The sequence below is a fragment of the Salmo salar genome, chromosome ssa18 (assembly GCF_905237065.1).
Source record: "Salmo salar chromosome ssa18, Ssal_v3.1, whole genome shotgun sequence".
Classification (NCBI taxonomy): domain Eukaryota; kingdom Metazoa; phylum Chordata; class Actinopteri; order Salmoniformes; family Salmonidae; genus Salmo; species Salmo salar.
The window spans coordinates 14,616,344-14,635,846 of NC_059459.1; the positions used below are offsets into that span (position 1 = coordinate 14,616,344).

A 19,503-nucleotide genomic window follows, 5' to 3' on the forward strand; every position below is an offset into this window, starting at 1 on the left:
CGAAATTGAGCTTGAGCTCAAACCCTTTGCTATGAGACCCAAAATTGAGCTCCGAGACAGGATTGTGGCGAGGCACAGATCTGGGGAAGGGTACCAAAAAAGTTCTGCAGCATTAAAGGTCCCCGTGAACACAGTGGCTTCCATCATTCTTAAATGGAAGAAGTTTGGAACCACCAACACTCTTCCTAGACCTGGCCAAACTGAGCAATCGGGGGAGAAGGGCCTTGGTCAGGGAGGTGAACAACAACTCAATGGTCACTCTGACAGAGCTCCAAAGTTCCTCTAAGGAGATGGGAGGACAACCATCTCTACAGCACTCCACCAATCAGGCCTTTATGGTAGAGTGGCCAGACGGATGCCACTCCTCAGTAAAAGACACATGACATCCCACTTGGAGTTTGCCAAAAGGCACTTAAAGGACTCTCAGATCATGAGGAAAAAAAAATATTCTCTGGTCTGATGAAACCAAGATTGAACTCTTTGGCCTGAATGCCAAGCGTCACATCTGGAGGAAACCTGGCACTATCCCTATGGTGAAGCATGGTGGTGGCAGCATCATGTTGTGGGGATGTTTTTCAGGGGCAGGGACTGGGAGACTAGTCAGGATCGAGGCAAAGATGAATGGAGCAAAGTACAGAGAGATCCTTGAATCAAAACCTGTTCCAGAGTGCTCAGGACCTCAGAGATTTAGAGGATCTGCAGAGAAGAATGGGAGAAAATCCCCAAATACAGGTGCCAAGCTTGTAGCGTCATACCCGAGAACACTCAAGGCTGTAATCGCTGCCAAAGGTGCTTCAACAAAGTACTGAGTAAAGGGTCTAAATACTTATGTAAATGTGATATTTCAGTTTTGCAAAAAATTCAAAAAAAACTGTTTTTGCTTTGTCATTATGGGGTATTGTGTGTAGATTGATGAGGGTAAAAAAGATTTCATCCATTTTAGAATAAGGCTGTAACGTAACAACGTATGGAAAAGTCAAGGGGTCTGAATACTTTCCGAATGCACTGTATCTTTAGCTATGTCAAACTATACCAAACCCATTCCTCATATATCAGTTTCTATCATTTATGAAGGGGCACCAAGGGTTGCATTCTGCAATGGGCCGTACTAAACTTCACAAAAATGACATATGCATACATTAAACAATATATTAATTAACAAAGAATGTCAGAAAACATTTTCTGAAAAAATCTTTATCTGGTCATAACCTGAACATTGGTGCCATTTCTCTTCAGTCTTTTCTTTAAAATGTTGAAGACATGCTACTCAAGTGATTACTCAAGTGTCCTCTATTTGGTCAAAGTCCCTTTGTTTCTACACACTACTCGGTTGCACATTCTCATGTCACTCACCAATCTTCCAGGAATTCCCATTGTTCCTTTGTCACCCTAATAAGCAACGCAAAGTCAAGAGGAAAGGGGTAAACAATTATGAGGTGCTCCAGCAGTACTACAATCACAGCCAACAGGTTAACTTATAGTGAGCTTTCATTCTGTCATGCCATCAAAATGTAATATTATGCCGTTTTCAACAAACTCAGATTACAGTATGTATTTGTGTTTAAATTGATGGCAGACGGTCGGGCTCTGTCAGTCAACTCTGATAACGACAAGCCACTGTGGAGCTTTGGAACTATGGAACTATTCCTAAACAGTAGGATGAGCCATTTTGATGCAGCCATGCCCAGAACTGTAGGTTCCCTCAAGGCCCATGGCTAGCTACTGTATGCCAGGCCTTGAAAGAAGTCAGTGCAGCAGAGAACCAATGGTGGTCAGAGAACAAGCCTCATCAGGGATTATTTGAAACAAATGTTTCAAAAAGGTAACCATTATGTCATAACTACCTAATATACTGTATTAGTTTCACTTAATGCTTACACATCAGATACTCGTCAGAGATTAGATTTGCCAGCTGACCACAACTAACAGTGACATTCCCTATGTGACAACTACAGAATTCTCTAGTTCCTCATGTATAACTAAATAAATTGCTGGAACATATTGCCCCGTTTTCTTATTTCGCCCATAGAGGGTTACAAGACATCTGGGTGGAAGTCATAAATACTGTATCATGTCCAATTTGGGACACATTGGGTTTAACAGCAATTTGTTTTGTTTGCAACACTGTAAACATCACCAGTGGACGTGACAGTCCATAATGACCTTCCTCCCCCAGGTCATGCCCTTGTCCATCTGCCGCGCATAACCTTTGTTCACACTCTTCTAAATGACCATAAACTCTGGACGCGCTGAAATGATTTATTATGCAAAGGTGTTCATTCCTAAAGCCTCTTAATAGGAGCAACTCGCCCTCTCACTCCCATGACAGGCATCCTGGAGTAGGCTGGCGATGACAGCTTTTTGACGACTCACTCCGATGACGTGTTCCGGAAACAAGTTCCAGGTTGGGGCCAGCCCCATAAGTCATCACAACGCACAGCAACGCAACACGTGCTGGATACCTGAATCTGTGAGGGGTGTTGGGTGGAGAGGCCTGGGTTGAACTTCCACTCTCGCTACACCCCCCCAAATATAGTATAGACCTAATTAATAACCTAACATGGGTGTTCATCAATATCAAGCTGACTATCTTTCCGTGTGTCCCACTCCTTAAAAAGGTGATGGCTATTTTGAGGAAATAAAGAAAGACAGTTGCCTAATTACACAAAAACAAACAGCTGCAGCTCGCTGTGATTAAAAACGATGATCCCCATACTGGAGCATTGCTATCATGTCTCTAGAGATGTGCTGGTTTTAGGCAGTGCTCTATATGCCCTGTCCAAGGTCCTGATTCAAGACACGGGCCGTGCAATATCATAACTGCTCAAAATTCCCCCATATTCAGTATAATGCCTTTATAAGGAGCAGAACGAGCAAAAGTGAGACAAACCATTTCCTATGGTCACTTAACGGTGCTTTCCCTCAAACTGTTGATTTCCGAGAATCAGATGAACAGTCGGCTCTCTAACCTCTATCCCGCACAGGGCCAAGTCTGTTATTGCGCTAGGCAGCATTCCGAGAAATCTCAGACAGAAATCTGAACGCTCCCCAATCTATTACTCAATGTGTGTTCCTTCTATTGTTGAAGTCTTTTGCCCTAAAAAAAGATAAGAGTTGAAGCGACCACTTTCTCTCCACACACCACCCCCTGTTCCCTATCTCTCTCTCCCTCTGCAGCACCTGTCACTCCCAGTTTGGGATATAGAGTTGCTGGGGCTGCGGCAGTCTCAAATTCAGTGGTCCCTGACCACACTGCTGACCCCCGTCCGAACACACACACACCTCCCCCTACACCCACCCACACAGTACAGTCAGGATTCAGGACAGGAGGATTTACACAGGGCCTCAGTGGTGCAGTGTGGAGGCCTCTCAGGTGTATTAAAGGAAAAGTCCACCCAAAAACTATCTTTTGGTATTTGTTTCATTAGTCCATTGTTGACATAGTCCCAAAATGTTTTGCTTGTCAGCAATCAAGTTTTCAAGATACAGTATGTAACTTTCAAAATACAGAAATCATCCCCATATGATGCATTTTGCATTATATGATGCAAAACACAGAAGCATATGATGCAAAATACATCATACGGGGGGATTTCTGTATTTCGAAAGTCATATGTCTTGAAAACTTGATTGCTGACAAGCAAAACATTTTGGAACTATACCAACAATGGACTAATGAAACAAATACCAAAAGATAGTTTTTGGGTGGACTTTTCCTTTAGCAGGAGTAATGAGACTCAGCTGGACTATAAGCCTAGGGACCAGCACACTCTCAGTCTCCAGACTGACCGCAGTCATAACGGCTCCCTTCACCACGGCTAGCACGGCTTCTGCTTCAACATGCACACAACTCAGACCCCTGCATTACTTTAGATGAGGCGTGACTGAAGGAGGATGTATAGGGTTTCAAAGTATTATGACAGTAAACAAGCATCTTAATGTGATAATTATGTGAAGATATTGTGAAATGTGCTAATAGATCACATGAATATAGAGCAGGCTCGAAGTAGGGAAAAAAAGTGAAGTGTAATTGTGACAGGACTGTATAGAGCTCACGTCCTCTCCAAAACCACATTCTTCCCAAGAAGAGGAGAGAGCACTTCTGATATAATTACCAGTTCTTTGACAGCATCATCAATCAAAAACCTGGAAGGGATCACATCTGAACTTTGACAAAACCTGTCAGCTAATCTCCCTTGAAAAGCTCGCCCTGTGAGCCGTCTATTCAACTTCAGACTGTTTTATGGGCCTGTTTCACCAGTGAGCCTGAATGGACTGAGGAGGGTTCACAGGTTGGAGCTGGTAGCTGGGTCAAAGGTCAGATCTAAGATGGCCTCCTGTTGCCATGCTATGATGGAGACCATGTGGATTTGGCTGGTTGGGAGTTAGTCATGTTAGAGCTGGGTAACCAGGAAGCTGACAGGGACACAGTAAGCAAAGAGCTAGGCAAAAGAGGGTCTGAGGTGATACCAAAACTACAGTCTTATGTCTGGGACTCTCTGTGGAGGTCTCTCGTTATTATACAATTGGGTTTCTAATGGGCTGTTCATGAAAAGGGGCATAACCTTTTCAATGCAAATTATATGTCCAATCTAAATGTAGTAAAAGTAAAGACAACTGCAAATCTTATTGAATGCATTGTATGTCTACAAAGGTATTCAAACTCACACAAAGGAGTGTATAAACTGCGCATATAATGCACTCAGTCCCTCTGTTGAGCAGATATTTCCGAAGTATCTTAGCTGAGAAGTTGTCAATCACAGTAAATACATATGAATTCATTTGAAGTCATCAAACTCCTGGGTTGATTGTCCTCTATGTGTGGTTTTCCAATGATCGTACATTGAATTGGGATATTATCCTGGGACAAAAACAACTTCTCAGTAGAGCGATCAGAGAGATCTCAAAACACACAGAGAACGAAAGACAGACAGTTAAAAGACAGTTACCGGAAAGCCTGATCGTCCGGGTGGACCCTGAAAAGGGGTGAGAGAAATGGATACAAAATAGAAAGTGAACTTGACATTATTACAGAAAAAGTTCACATCACACTGATCCAGGCCAGAATAAAATGGTCAAAAAAGACAATTGTTTTTGGACCGTTTTCTACAGTATTATGTCATTATTTAACTTTCTCATTGCAGAGTATTTGGATTTGAACAAAGTGTTTTTCAGTGCTCATTGTATTTTGGCAGGTTCAGTTATAACAAGCAGCCATAAAAGAAAACAAAACACACCATTCCACAACAAAAGAAGAAACAAATCAAACAATACATCATTTCAATTGGTTTGATTTGAACCTGTTTAACTCTGAGCAGTTGTTTTGTTCAAAGTATCGGGTACGGTGAGTTGAACCCACCGCCCCCCCCCCCCCAAAAAAGATAGTCAGAAAATAGAAAGTGACATATCATTTGAAAGCTACATCCTTTTCGAACAGTAATTGTAATTGGTGACATATTTTATGTCAAACCTAGATTTTCAAATCTCTTATTCCCCAGAATTTAACAATTGAGGCTGCTGTATCTCAGGTTCTGTAATAGCCATATTGCGTCTGATACCGTTATCCGAATCCCACATTTCTTAACTTTCTAACAGTACTAAGCATGTGTTTGTAAGACTTGTTTAACCGGATTCTACTTTATGAGGGTAGTATACAATATTATGCATCATTTAAAAAATGCCACCAGAGGGCGTCAGAGTTGAACAGGTTAAAGAGCTGATAACATGCTTATTTAAGTTGAGGATGAATCATAAACCATAGCAGTTGAAGTTTAAGGTATTCATTATCTATAATATACTGTAGATTCTCATCAACATTAAAGAACATACCATAAAATCAATGCATTTCAATCAGCATGTAAATGCATGCAAAGACAGGTCTTGTAAGAAGGCATGCCATGGATTCATCTATGTAAGTTCTTTATTCAGCTGGTGGTGAAGTTGAATGGGAGAAAAAAATGTTCCCCTTAGGCTTAGAGTCTTGAACAACCAACAAAAGCCATAAGGATGTCCGTTACAGCGTTCAATATTGCCAAAGGAACATTTCCTCCAATATTGTGTGTTTTGTTTTCAGTGAGCTACGGAAACATAAATCAATAGCCCTTGTGTCTGTGTTGTTTCAGCAAAGGACACAGCACTAATTACTGGTTGGACGGAACAGGAACCCTTGACATTTCCCAAAGCCAGTGGCCATTGTTTGTCCACAGAGAGGTACGTTATCTCTATGGAGGAGTTCTAGGGCTTACAGACTGACATTTTGACTCTATTCTTCCCTGAAAAGCCAACAAGAGTCATGGTTGTGTCTGCTTCCTATACCGAGTGTGTGGGCCACTACTGGCCAACAGTTCCAGACCGGAAGTCATTCATCTTGCATCAACAATCCATCGAAAATTCTAAAGGCAAGATATGCTAGCACTCTCCCCATCTCCTCTCAGAATGTTATTTAATCTTCTTTAGTTAAGCAACAGTCTATAGATCTTGGGAGTGAAACATGTGGCCGCTGTTAGAAAACCTAATGAGTGGTGCTTCTGTGGAGCAACTTGCATGGTCCTGGAGGTCTGGGGCAGCGCTGAGGTGAGGTGCAGGGCCAGGTAACGAGTGAAAACACACTGCACATGGGTGTCTGTCTGCTTGCCTGCTACAGGGCCTCTAGGGGCCGTCTGCAGGGGTCAGGGGTGCCCTACATCCGGAAGAAACCCCTCATTGGAATTATGCAGTAACCTGGCACATGTGGCTCCCATTTGGGCCGGGTGCTAGTGGACGAATGAGAGGGCCTCCGCTACGGGCTTCCATGGCCCCTGGGGCCTCTCTGTAACCTTAGTAGTGAGGGTGAGGTGTGGGAGAGAGGTTTGGACTTCATTACTTCCCTCAGACACTGGCAGCAGCAGGATTTACTGTTGATCTGAAGCTGATTGTTATCTAACCATAAGGCTGCCAGAAAAGGCTAAAAAACGGGTCTGAAAAACAGGTCTGTAAGCGATTCAATTTCAACAATATGTTATTCTCAGACAAATGTACACTTTATAGTGGTCAACTGTGTTTTGAGCAACGCTGAACCTGAATCTGAGCTCGAGAATGGTGGAGCTTCATGGAGAGCTTTTAAGCTGTTTAGTTTCATTTAAGTCTAAAGGTGTTTCCCATCAACGCTGATTGTTTTAGAGTGTGTTAAACACACACGGCCACGGGGAGGGCAGGAGGCCAAGCCCCTGTGATGTGACCTATGAAAAATGATAGACTATTATGTTTTTAAAAGGACCAAAGCCCTCGGTTTCAGGGAACAGGAAAGCACCAATTTCATGTCGTTTTACAGTTGCAATCACATGGGTAATTGTGTTAGCGTAACATCCCAATTTAAATAGAGGCAAAGATTATTTATACAAATCGTCTGTCCTCAACTCCTCACTCAATTGTCAAAGGCCACAATATGGATGAGCGTGTTAAGAAAACTTGAGGCGATTAATCAAACACAGAGGACATTTCTTAAAATCCCATTTTCATATCTAAGCAGTGATATAAAACTTAACTTGATAAGAAAATTCACAGTGCTCTTCCTTATGTGAAAGTTCACTTGCAGGGTAAGTTACGGGAGACCTGTGCAATTCTGGCTCTGGTGTATAGCTACACTATATATACAAAAGTATGTGGACACCCCTTCAAATTAGTGGATTCGGCTAATTCAGCTACACCCGTAGCTGACAGGTGTATAAAATCCAGCACACAGCCCTGCAATCTTCATAAACAAACATTGGCAGTAGAATGGCCCGTACTGAAGTGGCGCCGTCATAGGATGCCACCTTTCCAACAAGTCAGTTCGTCAAATATTTGTCCTGTTTGAGCTTCCCCTGTCAACTGTAACTGCTGTTATTGTGAAGTGGAAACATCTAGGAGCAACAATGGCTCAGCCGCAAAGTGGTAGGCCACACAAGCTCACAGAACGGGACCGCCGAGTGCTGAAGCACGTAGTGTGTAAAAATCATCTGTCCTCAGTTGCAACACTCACCTATCAAGTTCCAAACTGCCTCTATAAGCAACGTAAGCACAAGAACTGTTCGTCGGGAGCTTCATGAAATGGGTTTCCATGGCCGAGAACTCACACCCAAACCTAAGATCACCATGCGCAATGGCAAGCGTCGGCTGGAGTGGTGTAAAGCACGCCGCCATTGGACTCTGGAGCCGTGGAAACGCGTTCTCTGGAGTGATGAATCACGCTTCACCATCTGGCAGTCTGACGGATTAATCTGGGGTTTTTCAGATGCCCGAATGCATAGTGCCAACTGTGCATTTTGGTGAAGGAGGAAAATTGGCTGTTTTTCATGGTTTGGACTAGGCCAGCAGCATACCACCCTGCATCCTGATGCTTGCTTTCCTCTGAAGCTAAGCAGTGTTAGTCCTGGTTGGTCCCTGGATGGGAGACCAGCTGCTGCTGGAAGTGGTGTTGGGGGGCAAGACAGGAGGCACTCTTTCCTCTGGTCTAAAAAAATATCCCATTGCCCCAGGGCAATGATTGGGGACATTGCCCTGTGTACGGTGCCGTCTATCAAAAGGGATGTTAAATGGGTGTCCAGACTCTCTGTGTTCTCTAAAAGATCCCATGGCACTTATCATAAGAGTAGGGGTGTTAAGCCTGGTGTCTTGGCTAAATTTCCAATATGGCCCTCATACCATCATGTCCACCTAATCATCCCCAGCTTCCAATTGGCTCATTCATCCCCCTTCCTCTCCCCTGTAACTATTCCCCAGGTCGTTGCTGTAAATGAGAATGTGTTCTCAGTCAACTTACCTGGATAAAAAAATAGACCCCCTTAGTTCCAGCGAAGGGAAATCTTAACGGTACAGCATTCTAGACAATTCTGTGCTTCCAACTTTGTGACAACAGTTTGGGGAAGGCCCTTTCCTGTTTCAGCATGACAATGCCCCGTTCACAAAGTGAGGTCCATACAGAAATGGTTTGTTGAGATCGGCGTGGAAGAACTTGACTCGACCACACAGAGCCCTAACCTCAACCCCATCGAACACCTTTGGGATGAATTGGAATGCCAACTGCGAGCCAGGCTTAATCGCCCAGCATCAGCGCCCGACCTCACTAATGCTCGTGGCTGAATGGAAGCAAGTCCACACAGCAATGTTCCAACATCTAGTGGAAAGCCTTCCCATATGAGTGGAGGCTGTTATAGCAGCAAAGGGGGGACCAACTCCATATTAATGCCCATGACTTTGGAATGAGATGTTCGACAAGCAGGTGTCCACATACTTTTGGTCATGTAGTGTAAGTGCTTCTTTATGTAATAGTATGAATAGCTAATGCATTTCAAGTGGAAAGGTTTACACAAAAGTACATAATGGCACTTAACTTCCAAAATGATTCCAACCAGAACTCAAACTTAAACTAAATCATTTGGAAAAGTTCCTTCCTTTGTTCACGTAATGAAAGCATAAGTGACAGCAATGCCTACCCAGTGAAATGTGCATCTACTGTATATCTTCATGCTATCAACTTCATCATTATACAATAGCTAACCATTAACTTTTCATCAAGCGTGCAACGCAGCCAACCTAATAGGAGTGTCTTCTTCCGGAACCCACAAACCCACTCCTCCATGGCCTGCCTGGCTGTCTCTGGCTATACCTGGCCCTGGTCTGGATGTCCATCCCTGCCTGGCTGCAGCTGACTGATCAATCACTGCCATGGCCCGAAGCCAGGCCACGACCATCACCCTCTCTTAGCACCAGGTCGCAGCTGTGCCCAATTTTAACGCCCTGCCCAAGGTGTTCCATACTGCCCTCCCACAGAACCAGAAGGTTAGCTCTGAGATGCTATGCTAAGGCTGACATGGCTAAGGATCCCTGAGTAATGGCAGGATACAGGGGAGACAGGGAAGACGTGCTCTCAGACATCAGAAAGCTTCTTTGAGTTTTTCAAATAGAGGCATGATGGAGGAGTTTGGGAGTGGAAAACACGCCTGGGCTCCTGACTTCCTCAGCACCGTTAAAGACTCCTCAGTGGTCCAATGATTCATATTTTCCAAGGAGTGACTTTTAGTTAAAGGCCTAATAACATCCACAATGCTATTCATAATGTCAAGTCCACTTGATATTTCACTGAGCCGAACCAGTGAAATGCTTAGCAGTCCTGATAATGTAATTACCGTGCACTAAAGGGAGAGAGACTTCACATGTATATTTTGAATAAGGATAACAGATTAACTTACCAACGCAAAGTTTTCCCACCCCACAAACAATGCAAGAAGGAGCAACTATAATGACCATGTTTAAAGAGTTGCCTTGATATGCTCAATGATATGCTTTGAAAATCATCATGTCACCACTCTTTACAAGCTCTCTGCAAACACACCGCACAGCAACACCAAAAGGGTGCATCCATGTAAGATCGGGGGGGGGGCTATCAAACAGAGATTTCACTAGACGTTCAAGGACTTATCCATGGTACAAACACTCCCAAACACAAAAACACAGTCACTTTACCACTCGCCGCATGGTCACACAAGGCATCAGGTCTACTTACAGGAGGTCCTGCAAAAGAGAGGGAGAAAGATTCAATTAGTCATACAGTGTAGAAAAACATTGATCAAATTGAGTTAAGTCAATGTGAATTGGAAAGTTTTTCAAGTGCTCTGAAGTTCAGTTTACAGTGGCTGTCTGCTTTGGATTTGTTCTGGAGCGGTACAATGCCTCACCCTAAAAACCTTCCTGCCACTGACTGATTCATGGAACAGTAAATATCATGACTCAAACATGCCTATTTAATTATGAGAAGGTGTTTTCGCCAATTCCATCTACAAAACACAAATAACAAAAAGGTGGATGTCTCATCCAGCCCCGTGAAGGTAAAGAAGACTTCATTAGACTAGTGAGAAAACGAGTTCTTCCAAACTCTTTGTCTAGCTCTAACCACCTTTAAAATGCATGGAAGGGAGTACTGTATCCACAAAGCGTCTCAGAGTAGAAGCAGAGTAGTACAATCTTATTCATTATGATCTAATATGCAAAACTGATCCTAGATCAGCACTCCTACTCTGTTACTCTTTGTGGATACGGGACCTGTGCACATATAGGCAGGTCATATTTTCCATGTGCCACATCAAGAAAATTGGTGCATAAATCGAAATATTCATTTTGAGAGCCCGACTCCAAAATCTCTCTCAGCCCTCCCATAAGATGGTCATTCCTAGCCTTGACACGTTTCCCCTCCCTGGCAGTGTTGGAAATAGTCTGCCTACCAATTCCTGGATTGATGAGAACAGGGATGGAGAAAGGGAAACTGGTGCCAGGAAGATGCCAAATGACACTACACAGCCTGTAGCCTGAGCCTAACGCCAAACCGGCATCGCTCCTCAAGAGCTTCCTCCACACCCAGTTAAGATTAATGCACTACTCATTGCATTGACTTTTTCCATTGCGGAGAGACATCTCCACAGACATCCTTTCTCCTGGAATAAAAAGCACTATCAATGGAGTTTCTCTTCTCACCATGCTTCCTCGAAATCCTGGAAACTGGCTCTTTGAAAATACTTCCCTGAATTAACATTTTATTTCACTCCTACGTTATACTCCATGAGCCCCGCCTGATCGGTTACATAAACCTTTAAAACTCTCATCAGAAAAACATGGCAAGTACAGAGGCAATGTTCCACTAGTAATCAGAGCCTAGGAGCAGGTATATTTCTTACATTGTGACCACGCCCCCCCTCTGACCTTTCAGAAGGCTAATCAGAAAGACCTCAGTCACCAGACAGAATCAATTACTACAAAATCAAGACAGGATCACAAAACATGGCGTCACATCAATCACAGAACAGTGAGGAAAATCACTGATGACAAATCCCTTCCCTTTAACGTCACATCAAATCACCAGCATTATCTTCTCAATGGCATATTTGTCTGGTCCTAGTTAAGGATTGTATGAGTAAAATAAATGCCTGAACTGGAGGAAAAAAACAGGATAAATAATGAGGGTTTTCCAGACTGTTTGCATTAAAAACACTGTGAAAAATGGGAATGGAAGTAGGCACATGATGGTTTGTCTGTTAAATGGTCTGGAGCCCGACAAGTATTCTGTTCAGTGAGGAGGAGACAGAATCCTGGGGCTCAGGATCCCGAGAACCCTGACATGGAGCCACACTGCAATGAAGGAGGCCAGAGTCTAAAGGTCACTCTTAAACCTGACTTATTATACTGCAAGAAGCTGTCACAGACATAAGACAAACAGCCCTAAAAGAGGTAGCCGCCCTTACTCAAATGACTCTCCAAACGGACAGGGAGAGTGCAGACTGTCTGGCCTCTCCTACAGGCCTAGATATCAGTCTGACATGAGCAATAACATCCAGGAATAACAGATGATCTGATCAGGGGTGACAAAACCTTCCCTTTGGGGGCTGCATTATTCTTTCCTTTCCTGTTTTTTGTGAGGCTTTTTTTCTAGTATTTGAGGAGGATTCTTTCTCAACTTCTGCTGACTATTTTGGACGCTACCCTCGGCTATAGTAAACCTAGGTGCAAGGAATTTCAAACCTGAGTGGGTAAAACCCACAGGAGATGTTTGGTTACACCAGAATGGGCGGTGATCGCGTTCCTGGCTGACACGTTTTGCTTTCACTTCATCACAATGCAGAATCAAAAAACTAACCTCAATCTGGTGGAACATTCACCAATATCCTCGCCACAATATATTCCTCAAAACACACACACACACACACACACACTTATTATATTGCTTTCTCAAATAAGGTCATTGTCAGCGTAACATGTGAGAGGAGATTGCTGATTTCATTGAATTTAGTGTGTTTATGATGTTTCTTCACCTGTTTTGTGTTACAGGCCTACATGTGTCTAATGGACAGTGGAGGGCAGGTACATTACTGTAAACCTACCTGGATCCCCATTGCGACCTCTCTTTCCCCTCGACCCAGGACGCCCTGGTTGAGAAACAACCGGCAGTTAGTCACCGGTTACACTCCACACCCACTAAAGCAATATCCCTTTACCCAGGCTGGGCCTACTCATTCCAAGCCAACATCTTCACATATTGCACAGTCATTCTAGATCTGTACTGACTGTGTATATGCAGCTCTGAATGTCCTGGAAAGGGATATTGGCAGCTTATGAAACTTGAAACTAGAGAAACTGTGCTGAGCTGTGCGTGGAAGTGCTGGCCAGTCTTCAATATGCAGCCAAAAAAGGAATAATTCAATTAAAAAAGCCAGAAATTAAGCATTGCGTTGCAAGCCCATCCAGCAAAGGCGGAGTCACTGATGGGCGGAGCAAACATTTTGGGGTGCTCTGATAATTATTGTGGGGGTGAGCAGCCCCAGACACGAAAGCCTAAACCCTCTGCACATAAGCATGGGGAAGCAAGCATGGACTCTGATTTAAGCAGCATTCTGGGCTCACCATCACATCCTGTTGGCCAGGTCGACAGGCCGCTCTGGGACATCTATAGACAACATTGGTACAAAGGCATGGCACTGCAAATATAGCCCATGTGATGGCGTCCACACAACTCCAGTAATACAATGCAGGGGTGCTGAGGCCAAAGCTTTACACGCTAGCGGCCAAAGGCGACACATGCAACACAGACAGACAGACACACACATAAAAGAGGAAGTTGTTTCGATGCAATGATATCGAGCAAGACAAGCACCAAGCTTCTCTTCAGTCGAGCTAAATGCTGTCAAACTACCACCGACACCTGTTGTCCTGCTTATGTAAGGAGCTGGTTGCGGTCGGAAATGGATGTCTAATGTTGCATGTTTACATGCAATCTCTTGGGCGTGTCCCCGTCCCTCACCACTTATAATAAATAGTTCAGAGGGCAAGCATCTACCCAACACTGAGCAGTGGAGGCTCCTCGAAGGAGGAATGGGAGGACCATCCTCCTCAGTGAATTTCATAAAAATAAGAATAGTAAAACATTTAAAAAGTTATCCTTTTTATATAAAACTATACTAAATATATTCAAATGGCACCAAATAATTTTAAAACACTTTTTGCAATGAAGGTCTACAGTACTCTGTAGGGTAGCACCATGGTGCAGCCGGAGGACAGCTAGCATCCGTTCTCCTCTGCGTACATTGACTTCAATACAAAACCTAGGAGGCTCATGGTTCCCACCCCCTTACACAGTAACTAAGACAACTTCCGGAGGATGTCCTCCAACCTATCAGATCTCTTGCGGAATTAACTGAAAAGTTGTCCACCGAATCACAGGATCAGAGAATGAATCTAGTACTGAAAGCATAAGCTACAGCTAGCTAGCACCGTAGCACATAAAATGTGGTGAGTAGTTCATTCAAAAAGAGAGAAAGATTGTCCTTTTTGTTTACTTTCAGTTTCACTTACTTAGCTAGCAAATGCAGCTAGCTAGTTTAGCCTACTCAAACACCCTGCTCAAACAGAGGGATGCTATGTTAGCTAGCTGGTTATGACTGTCAGACACAACACTGGAACACTTCCAATCACGGTAAGCTTTTGGAATATGGTGACGACGATGTAGGCTGTGTGTAGCGGTTATGATATGGTTTGGCTTGGAAAGTTTTATTTGCCTGCTCACATAAAGTGAATGTATTGTGCATTAAAGTCCACAAGCTTAGGGAAAAGGTGAGAGGAGGGGAACGCACAGATGCGTGAAGGAATACAGCGCAGCTGCTATGAAAGTGAACTGTGTTTAAGTGTGATCAGGGGTGTATTCATTCTGGCAATTCTGTTGAAAAACGTTTCTTAAATGGAAGCAAATGGAACGAAACAGGGATAAACATACCTGAATTTGTCCAATAGAAACTCTTGTTTGCAACTGTTGGAATAATGATTACATCCTAAATCAGCTAGATGCAGGCAAAAGTGTGCAAGGCGGAAATGAATGTGTCACTGTCTGTCTCGACCTGTGTGCACCTACGTTGTAAACTTTCATTCATAGGCTAGGTAGTAGCAACCTCATGGTGGGTATAGGGAAAATTTGAGTATCATGTAGTAGCCTAAACCTATCGCTGTTACGTTGAACTGGGTGAATGGAATGTGAATGATAGCCATCCAATATGCTGTAATAGAAATAAGGCCATGCAAATTAAATAATAAATGTCCTCCCTCATCTTAAACAGCACCGACCGCCAGTGACACTGAGCTTTGGTTTGAGCGATAGTTATGTCTGTCTTCAACTCCACAACAGACACAAAGCTTGTTCTTTCTGCACAATGAGAGTTTCAGCGTCACCTCCTACAAAACTAATAACCAAAACACATACTTTTTTTTTTTAGGGGTGGGGGACATTTTCATATCCATCCACAATAACTCAAAACTTCAAAAAGGCTGTCATATCCCTAGCTTGAGGCTAAATTCACATGACCTTTTGTGTCGGTTGAGTACACTGGATCAGAGGCCTATGGGCAGGTGGGTTACCATCTTGAGACGATCCGTGTCCTGCGATATATATCCAGGAATAACCCATGGAATTCCGGTGCTGAAAATACCCTCCCAACCCCCTCTTCCTGAGCCAATCTCCTGGATTCCCTGCTTCTCCAATTGCCCTTGTAAACAAGTGGCCGGCACAAATGTGAAATGTACTGTAAGGGTAGTAGAAAGTTTCCAATACACTAGACCAGACAGGAGAAACCACGGGGTGATATGGAATAGGCTACAGTGTAAGGACACTGTCTGTTATAGCCTTATGTAAGATATAGCCAATACCCAGGGGTCAGTCTCATTGGACATTTTTAGGGTGAGAACCTTGCAGCATTTGAAAAAGTCAGCTTTGTGCTGTGGAAAGTCTGGAGCCATGCTATTGAATGGACCGTTGCAGTGCTAATGCTGAAATAGAACACCCTTGCTCTCATCCTGTTGCATCTTAAAGCAGGGTTGGGTATGGTTGGTCAGCACTTTTATTAAAGATCATCCAGGACAGGTCGATGCTGGAAGTGATGTCGGAGGGACCAGTAGGGGGCACTGCTTTCAATAGCCAAAAGTACAACAGGGTGTGTGGCAGAGCCAGGTGATAATTTAACGATGCTATTTTAGGCAGAAAAAGGGTCAAATTTCATTATCAACAGAAATTGCTCTACCACACACACACCGAAGGGCTATCATAAATCGCATAATGCTCAAGCCACGAAACATTCATATTTCCTGATTTTTGAGGGGAAACTAATACTTTGCAGTAACAGTCAATTGATTTTGCTCTCTGCAAATTTACTTTTACACTTGTTCAGTTACAATTATGCAAGCAGAGGACAGGATTTACTCAGGGGTTTGTAACTGTTGAAGAATAAAAAGGGACTGAACTTTTGCACCTCTGTCATTGAGAGAAAAACTTCCACCTCTGACAAGGTTATATATATATATGACAAGGTTATATATAACCATAGTGAAGAGGCATGAATTTTGCTGAATGATTTTTCCAGATTTCAATAAGAGGTGGAAGTTTTTCTCTCAATGACAATGATATATATATAAACTTTCTTGGCTTCCAAATAAAAATATGGATATGCGGCTGGTCAAAAAGGCGAGGGCGATTAGTTGACTTCTTTTAAAGAATGGGATTGGCCTCTCCCTGCACCTCTGCACCTCTGCCGTCCTGCCATCCACAGGGAACCAATAAACGCTAACAACGGCCCTATCAGGTTCCCAGTGCTCCACAAAAATATCACGTTTAGACAAATCAACAGTTCATCACACATCCCTTCCTCTGCTCATTTCAGCTGGTCCTGGGGAGAGAGTCCTTGTGAAAAGACAGCATGTCTAGAACAGTAGACAGCAAGCCAGAGGGAGCCAATGTTAAGCAGAGAGATCCAATACAGACAGAGGTCCCGCCATCCACTCAGTGTATCCAAAGGTGACACTTCCCAGACCCGTTCACAAGGAGTCCTTGTAGGTTTGTTGCCTTGTTAAACACGGCTCATAGTTTTAAAGGCGCTCGCGATTTTTTTTGTCTCATGCTTCGCTGACGTCATGTTATGAGAAAATGTCAGTGAAAAGAGGGGAGGCCAATGTTCATGAAAAGATGCTCTATACTACTACTGAGAAATGACTTTTAAACCCCACGAGTGATATTGCTTTGGCCGTCCAACAAAAGCAGAATATTGTGTACACATTTCAATGGAACACAAACATACACATCCAGACACATTTTCTATGTGCCATTTAGTGTATAAGCTTGTTCATGGCGAAGAGGTGGGTGTAGATGCATGATGGACTCTGGCTCCATTAGTTACCATGGAACATGGAAGCCATTGGAAAATAACTTTAGTTAAAGAGTCAATAAGCTAAGGGGGAGTGGGGGAACCAAATGGTGTAGGCCATTTAAATGCCCCACCCCCTCCACTGCCTCTCTTCAATGGTTTACATATTGTACTAGCTTCAGAGGGAATGTGCAGAGAGAAGTGACCAGATTGAAAGATACAAAAAAAAGCACTGCAATATCAGACCGTGAGAAAATCTTCAAATGCTGTGAAGTAAATGACCAATGTAATAAGAATGACTTATTGTTGTTGCTTATCAAAGCAGGGTAACACCGATCACAGTAGGCCTGTCTAAATTACCACTGGCCATCTAAGTGGATGGAAAAACAGTTTCAGTGTCAACTTAAACGACCCGATAGAAATCACGCAGAAACGATATTGAATTATAAATATATATATGTTAAATAATACCATCTTTGAGAAGTAACAATTAAATAAAAGCTAGACAGTCAGGTAGAATCAAACATAAAAAAGGGCATTCAGGACACATGACCATTGATTTTGTGTTTGAGCAGAGGAACACAACATTAGCCATGGCAGAATGTATAGAATTTCAATAAATTAGCTTTAAAACTGCAAAATTGTCTCTCAGCTCCATGCCAAACTGTGTAGAATTGCTGGAAATTAGCTTTACAACAGCAAAAAATGTCTCTACACCGCCAAGATACCTTTCTAGCTAATATACTATGTTTACACATCATTTTCCAATTAAATATAGAGGTCAAAATAATGAAACTGTCTAACAAATCTATTGATTTTAAAATGTTGATTACTTCTCTTTGCAATTATTATTCACCTGATGACAAGACAAGACGTGACTTCATTTTTTTACTAACATATGATGGGAGTCCCTGGATGCAAGTTTGAAAAGTTTGAAAACCCCTTGATCAGAGGACCTGTCTTTTACTTTCTGCACACAAATAAAACATCTTGATTCAGTCCATCACCATTCCTGGAATGTCTGAAAGAGAGAAAGTGGGAGCGTACCTATGCCGAATGGCTTGGTTGAGACTGAAATATTTTCCCAAACAACTGTTGGACCAGAGAACGTCACTAAGCCTGAGATTAAATAATTACACAGTGCCTCTTAAAGCAGATCACCACAAAGACGCCATTGTGTTTGTGCCAGAAAAGCCACCATTAATCTGACTTTACCATTATTCTCCCAAATTGCTCTCGGGAGGGAGAGCAATACATTTAAAAGTTGAACAGCCCTCCAGACTGGGCAGAAAGGCTTCCTCCACTCCATTGAAGTGAGTGGTTTAATGGAGAGGTGCATAAATCTCCCTTTGTTTCTACAACCGCCATATTTTCCTCTATTTAAATCATGGACTTGAAACAGCAACAAATGAATTGTGGCTCCAGTGGAATCTAGTTCCAATTACAGGTTCTGTATAAATTCCAAGAGCAGGATCTGTTTCAGGGGTGTCAAACTCATTCCATGGAGGGCCTAGTATTTGTGGGTTTTTGGTTTATCCTTCCAATTAAGACCTAGACAACCAAGTGAGGGGAGTTCTTTACTAATTAGTGACCTTAATTCATCAATCAAGTACAAGGGAGGAGCGAAAACCCACAGACACTCGGCCCGATGTGGAATGAGTTTGACACATGTAATCTATTTGAACACCCTCGGATAGCTGTACCTGTCCGCTTTTGACTTGTGAGTATTGTATGTACTTGCAGTATATTAATGGTTTTGCATGTCTAGTGATGAAAGATACTATAAATGTAGGCTGCTGTACATTAGCATTTTGGTGTTCCTATGAATGGCAGCCACTGGTGTCATTGCCCTCACTAGCACCACAAGCCATGTCGTCAGCCTGGAACGCACCCACTGGCTTGAAAATGAACACAGGCACAGCTGACTTCAATAGGCTTATTAAGGGTGTGGCTGGTTACTCAATCAGCCACCACACTTATCAGCTGCTGGGTTCCTTCACTAGAGCAAGAGAGAGGCCTGAGAGCATGGGTAGCTCTGTTTGCTGAACATTTAGGTTGTAACCTTCTTGGCAATAAAAGTGCTTTTGTTTTGAATTTACCCTCTCAAGAGCCTCTATTTGAAACCGAGCCTAGTTCTGGTCAGTGGCACCACACCTCCCCACTGGCTTCCACATTTGGTGGAAAATGCTGGCAGAGCCCTACCGGATGACCTTGAGCTAGGTTGTGTTTCTGGTACATCGCTCCTTGGCATGGTGAGTTGTTTTGGGGTTTAGATGGCAAAGACAAAGGACAAGAGAACTGCAAGTATGGTGCCTGTACC

At 43.2% G+C, this 19,503-nt stretch overlaps 1 protein-coding gene across 32 annotated transcripts in view; it reads right to left on the bottom strand.

The window, feature by feature from the left end:
• Nucleotides 1-19,503, bottom strand: part of col13a1 (collagen, type XIII, alpha 1) — a 116,631-nt gene that overhangs the window by 53,207 nt on the left and 43,921 nt on the right. For 18 of the 32 annotated variants that reach the window (XM_014153945.2, XM_014153943.2, XM_014153941.2 and 15 more), the window contains exons 3-6: nt 12,888-12,932; nt 10,523-10,530; nt 4,950-4,976; nt 1,354-1,389 (exon numbers count right to left, since the gene is read on the bottom strand). In XM_014153945.2, coding sequence (XP_014009420.1) covers nt 1,354-1,389; nt 4,950-4,976; nt 10,523-10,530; nt 12,888-12,932 — 116 coding nt within the window. 32 annotated transcript variants of the gene reach the window in all.